The sequence below is a fragment of the Myxocyprinus asiaticus genome, chromosome 5, assembly GCF_019703515.2.
Source record: "Myxocyprinus asiaticus isolate MX2 ecotype Aquarium Trade chromosome 5, UBuf_Myxa_2, whole genome shotgun sequence".
Classification (NCBI taxonomy): Eukaryota; Metazoa; Chordata; class Actinopteri; order Cypriniformes; family Catostomidae; genus Myxocyprinus; species Myxocyprinus asiaticus.
In genome coordinates this window covers 33,458,433-33,474,553 of record NC_059348.1, presented here as the reverse complement: position 1 = coordinate 33,474,553, position 16,121 = coordinate 33,458,433, and the positions used below count along the sequence as shown (strand labels likewise).

Genomic DNA, 16,121 nt, shown 5'->3' with positions numbered 1-16,121 from the left:
ATAAGTGCCAATTATGTGCCTTAACTGTGAAAAGTGGAGGTGACTTTTGCTTTAGACAGAAACATTCAACCTGAAATTAAGGATCCTAACACTTTAGCCGAAATAACATGCAACTGGTGAAGAATATGTTACAATTATTGACCATGTGATTCACTGAGGGCTCTTTCCCTCCCTACATCTCTGTGTATGCTAGATAATGACTGCATTCAGATTCAGAGCCATTCTGATGTTTCCAGAAGACATGACATTTACACTGCTTGCAATGCAAAGGGAGAACTTTAAACTGTTTCATTAAGAGCTGAGGTGAGCATGGCACGGGGAATAATAATATCCGCACGCAGTTCATGGCCCTGTGCCCAACGTCTGCCTGAAGGGTAATAAACTGTGATGACTGACTTCACGGTGCTCTTCGTGTGAAGTGGGTGTCCTTAGAACTAAAGTATCCAGGGAAATAGTTTAGCTTTTGAGTGACTGTTCAAAACTAAGCATGGAGATCCTTTTGATAAATTATTGATGTACTCCACATCAATTAGGGCTCTCAAACTAAGGGTTTTTTAAGGGTTATGGCCCTAAATAATAGCCCAATCACCTTCTAAATGATAATGGATATAGAGGCTGTTGTTAAAATTAAAACAACTCTATAATTGCTTTTAATAACACTCTATACTTTATGTAATGTGCAATAAAAAGTACTAAGCAGTTACAGTCTGGTAGCTGTTGGACGATACCTGTAACTGCTGTCCGTCACACTGTCTAAGCTATTATTTCATTACCGAGCTATACAAATATGGGAACTTACACTAACTTTGTTCAATAATTACTTAACAATATTTTCTTCAAGAGAAAAAGGGCCATGTGTTGTCTCATTGACTGTGTGGTATTGTTTCATATTCCATGGTGACCTTTGTATGTGATGACCAGCTGCACATTCTACTGTTGTGAAATTTAAATTCTTATGCCAGTAAATGAACTACTTAAAATGCCTTAAATTAATTGGGAGCATTTTACATCTATGATAAATAATTAACTACGTTAAGAGGACATTAGTTCAACCTCTAAGTAGACTAAAAATTCTACTAAGGACATTTAGAAAAAGTGAACTATGTGGATGGCATAATTTTAGTGTGCGGTCAATAATAGAACATCTGCGATACAGAAAAGCCTCTGACCCTTAAATTGCAGTCTTATTCTGTCTAATAGCTGCAACTTACCATGTGAACAGTAAAGAGGTCTTGACGGTTCAGCATTGGGAGGAAATATGACCAGGCTGTGTTCTTAGTCTTCTTGGCATAATCAAAGAAGATATTCACTCTCTGATGATTTTCCTGCATGGTGGAGCAAAAGACACATTATGGCAACATAAAATTAATTGATAATAAAAGATATTAACAGAAAAATCATGATCCAATCCACACCTTCTGATATTAATGTTCAAAGTTTTATTTCATTGCTTTCCACTGAACATTAAAAAATGTTAAAAACTAGTAACTTTTTACAAGTGACTATTAAAAACGAATCACTGTACACTGATCCATTTCAGCAGCTGAGCATTCCTCAGAGGCTTTTAAATATTTTTAATTAGATGATGTACCTTTGATCATTATTTTTCTATAAGTAATGTTCAGTAGAAAACTATCAAAAGAGCAATATTTTGTTTCAGTAAGATGAGGCCATTTTAGCATGTGCTTGCCAAAATCTTAACCTAGACCAAAATCTTTTCACATAATAAGAAAAGGTGTAAATTTTGAAGACATACCATTATATAAATTCACATTAAAATATATAGAAAATGTTATACCTTTCATTGTGTTTACAGTTATTGATAACAGTGTAACAAATTATTGTATTTTTTTTTTTTTTTTTTGGTTCCTGGGTAGTAAGTGTTATTTCCTAATTGCCTTATGCCTCAAAAGTATAGAAAATGGCTATTATTCCCCACAAACTTTACTTTTGTGACCAGGACAGTGATATTTTGAAATTTACCTATTTTCCAGAACATTCCAGATAGATTCAGTGCGGAGTAAACTTGGAGTAACTTCTAGAACTTTCTAGAACTTTCCAGTAATATAAATAGTAGTATAAATACAGGGGCCTTAAGCCCACCAGTTCAGTTTAGTTCCAGCTGCCTAAGTGGATACATATCTGCATTTTTCTGAGATGGCATCAAGAGGCTGCAAGCATCCGGCAGACGCATTTTGCTATGTCTGCGGCCAATTTATCAAGACAAGAGTGAAAAACTACTCCGTGGAAGCATCTGCTAAAATGTGTGAGGCCTACAAGGCATATTTCGGCATGCCTGTCGGGGATTAAGACAAACCCTGGGCACCTCATTTCACCTGCGAGCACTGCAAAAAAACTCTGGAAGGTAAGATGGACAATTGTTGCTCTGAATTTTATGTTATAAAATGTGTTAATTTTTTTAATTGTAAAAGTTTTTAATTTGAAAATGTTTTACAATTTTCAATGTTACTGAAAAAATATATTATATATGAAAAATGTTGTGAGAATCTCTTACAAATTAGTCATGGGTGAAATAAATTTATTTTTGTAGGATTGTACAGAGGGGAAAAGAGAGCCATGAAGTTCGCTATCCCAAGAATTTGGTGGGAACCCACTGACCACTCAAGCAACTGCTACTTCTGCATGGTGGACCCTTCAAAACGTCGGACTGGCAAGAATGCACCTGCTATCACGTATCTGGACCTTCCTTCATCCATCGCCCCGGTGCGACACTGCCATGAGCTCCCTGTACCCACTCCTCTGGAGAGAAAGCAGCCGTCTTTAGAAGAAAGCAGCAAGTCAGAGAGCGAGGGAGATGTTGTAGATCCAGATGACAATTTCAGAGGTGGAACTGAGGAGAGAAACCCATACTACCCCAACCAAAAAGACCTCAATGACTTGATTAGAGATCTTGGTCTCATCAAGTGCAATGCCGAACTTTTGACGTCTAGGCTCAAGCAGTGGAACTTGTTGGATGAAAGTGTGCAAGTCGCAGATCAGAGGAAGCATCACCAAACTTTTTCCAGCTTCTTCACCCGTCAAAATGGGCTCTGCTTCTGCCACAATGTGACCAGTCTGTTCGAGGCAATCGGAATCGCCTGTAACCAGAATGAGTGGCGTTTCTTCATTGACAGCTCATCCAGGAGCCTCAAAGCCATGCTGCTCCATAATGGTAACAAGTACCCGTCTCTTCCCCTGGCTAACTCGGTGCACCTCAAAGAGGATTACAACAGCATCAAGACCTTGCTGGATGCCTTGAAGCATGATGAGTATGGCTGGGAGGTCATAGGAGACTTCAAAATGGTGGCATTCCTGATGGGTCTCCAAGGCGGTTTTACCAAGTTTCCCTGCTATCTTTACCTTTGGGACAGCAGGGACACCAAGACACACTACCACAGGCGGGACTGGCCACAGCGTACCGAGTTCTCTGTGGGGAGGAACAACGTCAAGTGGGAGCCACTGGTGGACCCCCAGAAGGTGCCGATGCCACCACTGCACATCAAATTGGGCCTTATGAAACAATTTGTCAGAGCTCTAGATAAGGAGTCGGCAGCCTTCAAGTACCTTCAAGACTTATTCCCTAAGCTGTCTGAGGCAAAGGTCAAAGCCGGTGTCTTCATCGGACCACAGATAAAGAAGATCCTGGAATACAATGAATTCCCCAAGAAGCTCACTAGTAAGGAGAAAGCGGATTGGAACAGCTTTGTCGCAGTGGTTCGGGGCTTCCTGGGCAATCACAAGGCCGAAAACTATGTGGAGCTGGTTGAGACTCTGGTGAAGAACTATGGCACAATGGGCTGTAGGGTGTCCCTCAAAGTCAATATCCTCGATGCTCATCTTGATAAATTCAAGGAGAACATGGGACTGTACTCGGAGTAGCAAAGCGAGTGCTTCCACCAGGATATTCTGGACTTTGAATGCCGCTACCAAGGACAGTATAACGAGAACAAGATGGGAGACTATATTTGGGGGCTGAAAAACAAAAATTGTGTTACATAGTGTAATCCGTTGAGTATCAGAATGTCAGAAACAGATTTCTATTTTAGAAGCCAATGATGCAAATACACCATTTGTAATGTTTCACTTCATGTGCTACAATTGGTAGCACTGCTGCATCCTTGAAAAATACTTTATATACCCTACATGTACAAGATACTTGAAGAGTTCAGTGAACGCAGAGTAAGACAGACCATTCATTTCCTCAATTTCCCCCGAGATAGATGGGTAAAATAAAAATAATTTTTAAATTTTCTATATATTTTAATTTTTAAATATTTAAAAGATGAGCCTGTTTGTCTTGGTTTTAAAATGATAATCACTTTGCATTTCAATGGAAGTCATTGTATAAATACAGAAATGCTCAGTATAGACACTATAGTTCCACAGGCTCCATAAAAGCAATTGAAAGTTAAGGCCATTTATCTGCACAGTCTTGATGGATAATATTGCTGCAGTATACAGAGAAAAGGCTATACTAGAGCATCAATCCATGTCTGGGCAAGAATTTACTATTTTGTCTGTGCACAGACAGAGAGGCATTATAAATCGAAATCAGCTGGAGGACCTGCCATTTCTCCTTTTTGAATGTTTGCATACCAAGAATTATGAGGCGGCCACCTCCGTCAAATTTCGTACCGCCTCCGACTGTCGACGAAACTCAGGCAGGCAGTCATGTGCACAGATAGACCCCAAGTGGTGCTCAAGCACCCGCCCTCTTTCACTAGATAAGTGCCCTTTTTGCAAGTAATTTCTTATTTTTTAATTTATATTTTAGTTTTTATTTAAATTTGGCCCTTGGCATCAATTCTCAATTAAACGTGTGCCCGACATCTGCATTTAAGTTGTAGTTCTGCGAGACCACACGAGCCCCTGCCCCTCCCCCCTTTGACATTCTTTGTCACAGCCTCCACACAGTTAACGTACACAGAACGAGCGCCCTGAGGAGCAACATCGAAGTCTACCTGACCAGCCTTCATTTGTGACAGCCAGGTAAGGATAATGTTTGTCCTAAACTTTGACATTGTTTGCCACTGCTGTGAAATTAAACCACCATAAAAAAATCTCCATAAAGCCAGCAGAACTTAGGCAATAGCCCTCCATTAAGCTTAACAACAAGCAAGCTAATCAGGCATTGGCTCAAAATAGCATCGTGCAGGGTCGGAAATGCCCCCAAAATTCGATATTTGATATGCTCTTGTTTGAGTTGTTTTTTTATATTGATAACTTTACATAGTCAATCCTCTGTGGTCACCGGAGGTGCGGGCGTGATCACCTGACTTTTTCCCTAATAACATCAGAAAGAAATACTCCGTCATTTTTGGTCAGACATCATTCGAAACTATAAAGGGTTTACTTTTATTTGTGTACACTCACAATAACAGCAAAACGTTGTGGTTTTGTAAAATAAAGAAATCATACAGGATGCACTTTCTGCCGTCTCAGTCTCCATGAACTTCTGTCTGGAGCGCATCACAACAATGAAGCAAAACTCAGCGTATACTTGCCTCACAGACATGAGAAATATGTCTATAGAAAGCTTGAATTGTCTACTTAAATGAACCAATTTAAAATGAAAACAAATATTCTCTGATTGTGTAATCCGTATGAAACCAACGAGAGGTACAGTCTTTCCAGTTTGAGCTCATTATCGTTTTTGGAAGAAGACATGCAGTGAATTTACCTTTCTAACACAAAAAGTGTCACACAAAAGTTAATTTTGTGAGCGAAAACTGGAGTCTACAAAATCTATTATGTGTTTCATGGCCTTATTTCGGTGACTTAAAAATTACTAACCACGCATAATCTTGATTTTCTCAAAAATGCAAACATGTACATCTCATGTTTGGAAGCTCTTATGTTACAACATTGCTGAGAAAGTGATGCAGTTTATTTATTCATTTTGTTAATTATTCATGCTTGACATGATGACTACAATCATGTCAACTGTATCTGGGCAAAATTTTGTATTGTTATCTAAAAGCAAGTTATGGCATTTGGAACCAAGGTAGCCTTTTTTATCAAAAGTCCAAAAAAACTCTCCAAACAAGTGATCTGAGGGCTTTACTGAACCTAACAACTATTTACATTTGTAATTGCCACAATAAACCAGAAACATAATTACATAGAATAAGTAACAAGTAATAAGATCCAGCACTGTTTCAGTTGTGCGCATGGTAAATCAAGACCTGTCAATCTAAGCGATCAGTCCAATCCAAGCTGTAAAATAGTGGCCGACTGGTCTTTACACATCGTCCCACCATACCCACCCACATACCTGAGATCAGAGATGATCTTATTATCGGTTAAATAGGTTAATCAAGTTTGCTGTTTGTTAACTATAAATGAACACATTAGCTGTTATGTTGTATTTAATTAATTTAATGTTGAACAGGTTAGCTTTTTTAATTAAATATGCTATAAGTTGATAATTGTCATTTTCTTCAATCATCTAATTATTAAAACACCTAAACTATGTTGCTTGTAAGTGTTTGCTTCAGCCAGTGGAAGGCATGGTACAAGTGTATGTGTGCACATGATCAGGATGGTACCACCTCTGCCTCATTTTGAGCCAGGAAAAACCCTGCTGTGGCTGGGTATTAGTGGAGGAAAAAAGCAAATGTCATAGAAATGTTCACATAACTGTTCGTGTTTTTCATTTCAATACATTCATTTTTATAGACATAAAAATTTTACATATCTGAAATTGTGCTTGGGTGCGTGTTTTTACCTGCAGCGTGTCATCAATTAGGGTCAAGATGTACTGAACTGTTTGCTCCTTGGATATATGAGCCATCAGGTTGAGGAAGGTCTTTGCACACTACAATCAAACATTTCAGAAGAATGTATAAATCTTTGATTACATTACAACCATATACAATGCCTACTGTCTATTGATTTGGTCTTATTCACAAAGATTAAAATGCACTAACCAAATATATAAAAACAAAATGTCTGATCAGTTATGCAACATTAATGTGGTACATTTCTATTAAGTGCCTAAGATTAGGCTACCTATACCTAAGATGGGACAGGGTGGGAAAAAACATTATCAACCTGATGTCCTTCTTTTGTCAGAATCGCTTGCTTTTCCTCAGACATGGCAACCTCAAACTTCTTAATGAACTCACAGTCCTCGGCTGAGATCATTTGGCCTCTGAAAACAAATGAAACAAGTTTTAGGATTAGCTTCCTAATGACTAAAGGGAGACAGGCAAAGGAAATGACGAGAATCATGCATCCGTAATTCAGGCCCTTTATATTGGCTCTAGGTAGGTACCTTTGTTTTGATGCAGTTTTTTTTTATCTTAAATTTCAAATAAGCTTTGCAACTCAAGATCCCACACAAGTTTTTGTTTCTGGTCTGAGAACAGTTTCTTCCTTCAAGTATGTGTTACAAAATTGTGAGAAAATCATGAAGCTCTCTGTGGTTTTAATCTTACTTTCAAATCTTACTGTCAAAAATGTATAGAGGAAAAATGGAGTGAAATTACACTTTTGTCTTTATTGCGATCTGTTTTCAGACCTTTTATCATACATCTTTTTTTATCAAGAGAATTTCCATACCATTATTAAATTAGATTGTTTAGAGCAGAAATAAAAAACAATAATGACCAATAAACTTTTAAGTGCATAATTATCTATTGCATCACTCCACAGGTCTCCTTCTCAAATAATTGAATAATTTCAACTCAAATCAATATCTCATGTCCATTTATTTATTTGGGAAGTTTCCATGTATTAAGCAGGATGATGCTTTTGCGCTTTGTGCCGAGGTCTTGATTACCCCATCTGGGGTTTATTTTGCAATAATGATCAGCTGACCATACATTAACCCTTACATAATAACAACAGAAAAAACCTAATATAATAATAAATATGTGGCTAGCCAACATTTGATAAGCAAATTACTTAGCAGAAAGATCTAATTACATTTATTTTGGTACTAGAGGTCACTGATTAGCAAGGCTGCGGTCTACATCTGGACTGCACATCACTTCTTATCAATTAATATAATTATAAACACAGCATTTTTTTCTCCACTCAAAACAGCTGTTTGCCTTTACACTGCAAAGATGACACAAAAGCTACATCTTCCACTCGTTTACCACTCCACTTCTCTTTTTACTCATCCATGAACCCTTTCCCATTTCAGTGAAATCACAAAATAAAATGCAACCACGTTTCCCGTTTCTAAAATACATAACCCAACAAACACACAACTGTTAATAGCTTTTTGGTAAACTTTACAATAAGGTTCCATTTGTCTTTATTGCAATTAATTAACTAATTAATTAACAAAATGAGTTAACATTAACTAACAATGAACAATCCTTTTACAGCATTTACTAATCTAAGTTAAAGTCAGCATGAAATGAAAATTTACCCTATCTATTTTATAAATGTTGGTTATTGATCTTATTGTGAACGATTCATCCATGCATAGGTTTTCTTTATTTATCTTTTGACCTCGTAATCTTTAATCAAAATGTCATAACACGATCTTCTGGTGAAACGACAGACTTCTCTTTGGTGACGTATGCAGGACTTCTCCAATCATTTAGTCCGCTTAAACCTTGCCCCTTTCTTATAAATACCACAACCTTGCGTAGAGTTGCACAAAGTGTCAATCGCATGTTGTTGAAGATGGCAAGGTGTATTTTCGTCTGTTTTCCTTCAAAACTATCGTTCCTTAACCCAAACTTCCTTTATTACGGGTCAGCTGGCTTGAATTTACATTTCGAATGAGGAGGAATAATGGCGAATTCGTGGTTGTGTTCAAGACATTTCACGCCTGAATCACTGAGGTGATCACTAATGAATACAATGCATCGGATGCCTCTGAACTTTATTATATTTTTGAATGCAGTTATCTTGGGATGCACTGCATGAGTAAGTGTTTTTTTTCCCTTTATATTTAGTGTATTGTGAATTAAAACAATAAAATATGGTTATCTTTTACTTACTCGCTTTTCAACGGCTACAGCCCCTTTGCTAGGCTACTCGTAGGTTTACGTTTTCAGTTTGATCATAAATGTGTTGAGATTGCTTCTCAATTTCACTGATAACCGGCTCTGATTCGAGCAGAGCGGTGGTGGGGGTGTGTGTGTCCACTGCAAACTCGCATTCAGATCTGCCTCCGTTCTGCTATGCAATGGTCATATTTTCACAATTTAATCAACAACCAATGGATAAGGTCGTTAAGCTTTTTCGCTCAAAAATACATCACAATACGGAAGTCGGTCACAACTTCCATTTCATGCCGACTTTAATGTTAAATTCACATATACTAATACACATTTAAAATCAAATGTAGCAGCTGTTAACATTAGTTAACATTAGTTAACAGTTACAGATGCCACTGAAGACATTCACTATTCACAATCAGCCATGATTAATTTAATCCAAGAGTGAAAGTGTCCAATAACAAGACAGTTACTGAGATTAAGCCAGTAGTATTCAGCTGATCATGTGATTCAAAAATGGCAGCCCCTGTGAGTGCACCCCTGCCCCATGTAGAATAAAACAGCTTTTATAAGTTTACTGATATGACTAGAGTCCTGAAGTTCATTTATACCTAATGCATTAACTAATGGAACCTTATTGTAAAGTGTTACCAGTTTTCTTTTTCTTTTTTTTTTTAAGTTGAAAAACTTGGCAGTCAAATACAGATTCAACTCAAGAACTTTCACTCTTAAAATAAGAAGCATTCCTCAAGACCACAGCATCCTATAGTCTGAAAGAGAGGTGAGCTCCTCTAAGGCTGAAATTGATGTTGCATTGAATATTTCAATACTATCTCATAATTCTATAATCAACGAATACTCAATGAATCAATTGCTAAATCAGTGAATCAATTAATATTTGCTCCTGCAATGAGTCTTACTGAAATGCACATTGGCCATTTCACAGCCATATAACATATTGGCTCCTGAAACAGATTAAGTAATGAAGGTTTTGATCTTTGCTGGGAAGGAAATTTGAAGACTCAACCTCTTGGAACTTTAATTGTATACCCCTGACCTAAAGATTAAATATCACATATGGGTTAGAAATTCCAGAACCACTTTACATTAGGTGACTTTAACTACTACAGCTGAAATCAGAAGTTTACATACACTTAGGTTGAAGTTATTAAAACTAATTTTTTAACCACTCCACAGATTTAATATTAGCAAACTATAGTTTTGGCAAGTCCTTTAGGACTTCTTCTTTGTGCATGACATGAGTAATTTTTCCAACAATTGTTTACAGACAGAATGTTTCACTTTTAATTGACTATATCACAATTCCAGTGGGTCAGAAATTTACATACACTTTAAGCAGCTTGGAAAATTCCAGAAAATGATGTCAAGCCTTTAGACCAGTGGCGAATTCTCAGGGCCAGCAAAGCCTTCTCTGCTGGCCTAGCATACCTAATAAATATATATTTTTTTCATCCTTTCATTCTCATTAACCTTTTTGCCTATTTATTTTCAATCGCTTTCCACTCCGAATTCATCTACAAATGAATAGCAAAAAAACTATAAGTTTATCCAATCAAAATGTATTCCTTGATGCTAACGAGCGAAGCATTGTATGGACCTACAGAGATTAAATATTCTTCTAAAATCATAATTTGTGTTCTGCAGAAGAAAGTAAGTCATACACATCTGGGGTATCATTAGGGTAAGTAAATGAGGAGAGAATTTTTATTTTTGGGTGAACCATTCTTTTAACCCTACCCCTAAATATACCCGTAGCTCAACCTCATTAGTAGCAAATGTGAATCCTATGAGAATTTTGCAGAACAAAATAGTAGTTGCACAATAAGAACATTGTTTTATATGTATTTTAATGTTAGTGCCTAGTAGTTAAGGACACCTAATATAAAAGTGGGACTGAAATTCCAACTTCAATCAGATTTTTCTCACACCTAAATAACTACTTATGTTATAAATATATTTATGGCTATCTAATACTGCCTTCTTAGTTGGTCATGGACATTCAGAGAGAACCATACAAATGAGAAATGATCATGGACAGAAAAACACCCAGGCACGCAGACACAGACCATTGTGAGAGCCTTACAGCAGTCACAAGACACTGACACAGAAAGCGTTTCCTTAACGGATGTAAACTTCGTTCCTGATTCAAAGAGGAATTACTAAAAGGAAATTCATGCAATGCATATTTTACATTTTAAAATGCGATGTGATGTGATACAAATTCTAAACATACACGCATATATTCAACTTGCTTCATTCTTATCTCAGTGGCAGTGTCTCAAACCTATTGTAGTATGCTGCACACCTAGACAGCACTTTTAGGTATGATAAAGTCCCCAAAAGGTCAGTATCATACAACAGTATCCTATGAGGACAAAAAAAAAATTAATAGAAATAAAATAAAATAAAATCAGGTTTTGGGACAGCTAATATGTTCCCAAGCAAAAGAGGTTTACACATTTAGCTGTTCCTTGTGATCAAGAGGACATATATAAAAAACAGAAGTAATATGTACTCACTGGAGGTAGGACTGCCAGTTGACCTTGTTTGCTCGGACCTCTGCGGCCTTGGCTGCGATGATGTTGGTCGGGACGGCAGCATCCACTGCCCCTCGGATATCCATCTTGACCTCTTTGTTATTCTATATCAGAACCTTAAAAACTGGAAATCAAATCAAATCTTGATGTGCTACCCCTGGAAACACCATCATGGCACTGCAGTCTAGCATCTTCATGCATAGGCAGCTAGCTTACTACCTTAGCTCGAATAAAGGTTTGCAAGATAGATAACAGGGTGAAATAATACAAAATAAAGCCAACATAACACATAACACATGCTAAAACTGTATGAAGGCGAAGTTGTTGTTAATACACACAATGTAAAATTAATTTAGCATCGCAGTGGTAATGTGGCTACATTAGCTAGCTAATGTTGAAGCGGTAACAACTAATAACAACTACACGACTTTAGGAGTGTACTGAACTTGTCAATGGGTATTGACACGACATTTCAACATAAAGTGACAATATTGTTTACATATCGTCCATACAAACAAAATCGCTGAATGGACAGAGCCACTGTGCATCTGCTTATGTAAGCAAATGTCTAGTTAGAAAGCTAGCGCGACTGTCAGTGTACAATATGACGTTCAGACATGCTAACACAGTTATCTGACAATTATTTGCGAGTCCATTAAGCTATATTTCTACTATAAATATTAGAAATACATTTGACTTTGCTTACCTGATGCCTCTGAGCTGTCAAAACGCAACAAGACGTCGCGGAATCAATATCACGTGATGCAGTCATGTGGGGGGGGGGGGGGGGGGGGCTACAAATTAACCCTTTAAAGAGCTAAATCTTTTTCAGATGTTGTTAAATAGCAGTAGTAATATGTCTATAACGTCGTTCATCCATTTTTTTTTTTTTTTTTTTTTTTTTTTTTGCAGTGTTGCTCATAAATTTAGACTATTGGATAATGAATAGGCCCAGTGATTGTCAGAGGCACCTATTTATAGATCTGAAAGGCAGAATGTCTTTATAGGCCTATATTAAAGGTGCAGTCAGTAATTTTTCCCCATTAAAAAGGTTTTACTCCTAAAGAAATTCATTGTAATTTTGAAACATATGTATAAAAGCATGACCACTCACATGAGATGAGGTCTCTAGTCATATCAGTAACCTTATAAAAGCTGTTTTTATTCTAAATGGGGCAGGGGTGCACTCACAGGGGCTGCCATTTTAGAATCACATGATCAGCTGAATACTACTGGCTTAATCTCAGTAACCGTCTTGTTATTGGACACTTTCACTCTTGGATTAAATTAATCATGGCTGACTGTGAATAGTGAATTTCTTCAATGGCATCTGTAACTGAAAACTGTTGTTTTTGAATGATGCTGCATCCAGGCCACTAGGTGTCACTGTAAGTCCAAGATGACACGAGCAAAAAGTTACTGAGTGCAACTTTAAATTATAGAGTCAGTCACATTTGAATGGTGAATGTGAGTGCCCACTTGCAAGAAACCCCTTCTATGTTAAGAAAACATAGAAATCCTTTAGTGACAATACTCTGAGAATTATAACCAAGGATTTTATCAACATAATGCATGTATTTTATTCAAAATAGTGTACAAACTCATAGTTGTGCAAACAAACAGGCGTGAACACATCCTGTCTTTAATCTGCCCTAAGCCTTTGAAGTACCCTAAAGCACAGGGGGATCAGACTCGATGGGACATGTCATGCACGTGTAATCCGTTTGCTTCCCTCTATAGCATGTGCTGCTCTTATTTGTTGACTTCTGTTAAAGTAACTGCTGGTCAGTGATGTGAAACTGCCTCAGATCATGAGAAACACGATGGCTTTGGATCTTTGTGAACTTGATAGCTCTTTGACAGCATGGAAAAACTTCAGATGAGAAATGCCATGTAACAGGATTGTCTTAAATTGGAAGGTCTGGCCCTCTTCTGTGGTACAGGCTATTAGGCATTCTCCCAACTTGATGTGGGGGCACCTTCGGCATCTTCTCTTGGCCTGTTGGCATGACGAGGGTTACTTTGCTACAGGAGGTTATGAAAATGAGGATGAGAATGACAATACAGAGGGCATCTCAAAGGATCCCATATCCTTTCAGGTAAGTCAGGGAATGGACCAATCTCTCCGATGTCAAAAATTATAGAGGTGCTTAATTATTTAAAGTTAACCATATATTAGAGCCACAATGACATTTCAAAAGAGCTTGATGTTGACTATGATGAGATATTACAGATTCTGACAGTAACAAAGGCTTCCTCAATCCACACAATTCCAAAACGGATACTGGATGCTATTTATTGTCCATGGAGGCATCTCTCTTTGATGTGAACAGGCTATTTCTGGCCATCTTCCTGTCTGAAGAGGGATTAAGTGTATTTTAAGAGTAAATGGTTACATAATCAAGAAGTTATATATGCAATGTCTTATGTTTGATAAGAACCTCACACCAACATGATCGTACTATATATGTTGACAGGTCTATAGATTCTGGGACAAATTTGGCCCATTGATATTAAACACTTGATGGCAAACATCAGAAACTTTTGGCAGTTGTAACTTAAGATTTAGGGTAGTGATTATGCTACATGGAAAAAATCTGATACCCCGAGAACATGTTTGTATGTGTAATTTATATGTACACATGGAATCTGGATCTTTAGTCTAACTGCATTTGTTGTTTTATAATGTGCATTTCTTTCTTGGTTTAACTATATTCTGCATTCAGTCACAACCAACAGGTGCACTGCAGATATGTAAAAATCCATTTATTTGATAATAAAAAAATGTTTTGTGTTTAGGCTTTTGGTGGTAGACTACAGGATATCTGATAAACAAGATCAGAAAATGCTTTTTTCTGAATTGGCTGTGCTGATTATGCACTCATTATGCCCACATGATAATGCCCTATTGCACTCATCATTGTGAAACTTCTGAGTAGATGTGACAGAATTTTCTGGACTGAGACCTCTGACATCCTCAGCATGTTGGGTAGAAATTGGAGAGTCTCTTTTAGTTATTTAATGAATTCAGAGAAAAAAATGACTTGAAATGCTTTAGATTTGCTCTCTTGTTCTTGTCTCAATTTTTGGACAGTTTTGGCACATTCATTGAATGGAACACCTTTAAAGATTAGAAAAGCTTTTTGTTATAGATGATGTCACAGACAGTTAACAGATCTGACTGGGCATGAAACTCAAAGAGCTAGATATCTGGTTTAGTTTTTAATTAAAGTCTTAAATTCACACATGAGTTACTCTAATGACCTTCATGGAGATCAATTAGAAATGGCATGAACCTTGAGACCAGCTTTTGTTCTCCTAGAGAGTTCTAGCTTTCTGATTTTCCTGACCTTTCTGCTTTAAAGGTCAGAAAGAACTGTTCTGCAACATTATTGGCATTAAGGTATTGTTTTTGATAAGAAATTATTTCAGACCTTATATTCCAAGATAATCTGACTTGGAGTTTAAAAAGTCCTTCACTTTCATCAACGTGCACTCTCATCCCAGCAGCTATCACTTTCACTTTTGCGCGCTGTCTCTGTGTTTACATCAGCATCTCCCGCTGTATGCGCTTAGATGCGATATACAATATGGAACAGCCTTTCTGTTTTCTGTGGGCGCCCCCGAAGCCCTGACATGGGACAAAAGGAAACGTTTTCCCCGCTTATCGGCGGCCCTGTGTTGGGCCCTGTGTTGATGTAACTTCATTGATTCATGTGGAACCAAGGATGTAACCACATATTCAGGATTAATAACAATAATAATAATAATAATAATTTAATAAGTTACAAGGAAAAAACACATATCAGTAGACAATTTTTAAGAATATTTGGGGGGACATGTCCCCCTCAATGACTATGGTGGTTACGGCCCTGTGTGGAACCTATATACAGTGCTGTGAAAAGGTATTTGCCTCCATCCTGATTTCTTATGTTTTTTGTGTGTATCTCATACTAAATTGTTTAAACAATTCAAGCAAAATCTATCATAAAACAAAGGCAATCTGAGTAAACACAAAATAATTTTTTTAAATGAAAATGTTATTTATTGAAGCAAAAAAATTATCCAATACCAACTGGGCCTTGTTGAAAAAGTATTTGCCCCCTTAGTTACTAAATCCCCAAATCTATGAAACTGCATTCATAATGGGGTTCAGCTGGACTAGACACACCCAGGCCTGATTACTGCCAGCCTTGTTCGATCAAATCAACATATAAATAGAACTTTTTCAGCAGCATGAAGTTGGCTAAAAGATCTCACCCAGTAGCACACTATGCCAAGGTCGAAAGGAATTCCAGAAATGATGAGGAAAAACATGATTGAAATATATCATTCTTGGAAGGGTTGCAATGCTATTTCAAAGGCTCTGGGACTCCAAAGAACCATGGTGAGAGTCATTATCTCCAAATGGAGAAAACTTGGCACAGTAGTGAACCTTCCCAGAAGTGGCCGACCTTCCAAAATTCCTCCAAGAGCACAGCGACGACTCAACCAGGAAGTCACAAAAAAGCCAAGGACAACATCCATGGAACTGCAGGCCTCTCTCTCATCAATAAAGGTCACTGTTCATGACTCCACTATCAGAAAGACACTGGCCAAA

The 16,121-nt window shown here is 37.4% G+C and overlaps 1 protein-coding gene across 2 annotated transcripts in view; it reads right to left on the bottom strand.

Annotated features, from left to right (window-relative positions):
* The window catches only part of LOC127440325 (V-type proton ATPase subunit H), a 57,994-nt gene extending 45,700 nt beyond the window's left edge, over positions 1-12,294 (bottom strand). For both annotated transcript variants that reach the window (XM_051696852.1, XM_051696853.1), the window contains exons 1-5: positions 12,228-12,294; positions 11,504-11,645; positions 7,054-7,153; positions 6,728-6,817; positions 1,212-1,325 (exon numbers count right to left, since the gene is read on the bottom strand). In XM_051696852.1, coding sequence (XP_051552812.1) covers positions 1,212-1,325; positions 6,728-6,817; positions 7,054-7,153; positions 11,504-11,607 — 408 coding nt within the window. In that variant the 5' untranslated portion in view covers positions 11,608-11,645; positions 12,228-12,294. The remainder of the gene's footprint in view (positions 1-1,211; positions 1,326-6,727; positions 6,818-7,053; positions 7,154-11,503; positions 11,646-12,227) is intronic.
* Between the last annotated feature and the right edge of the window lie 3,827 nt (positions 12,295-16,121).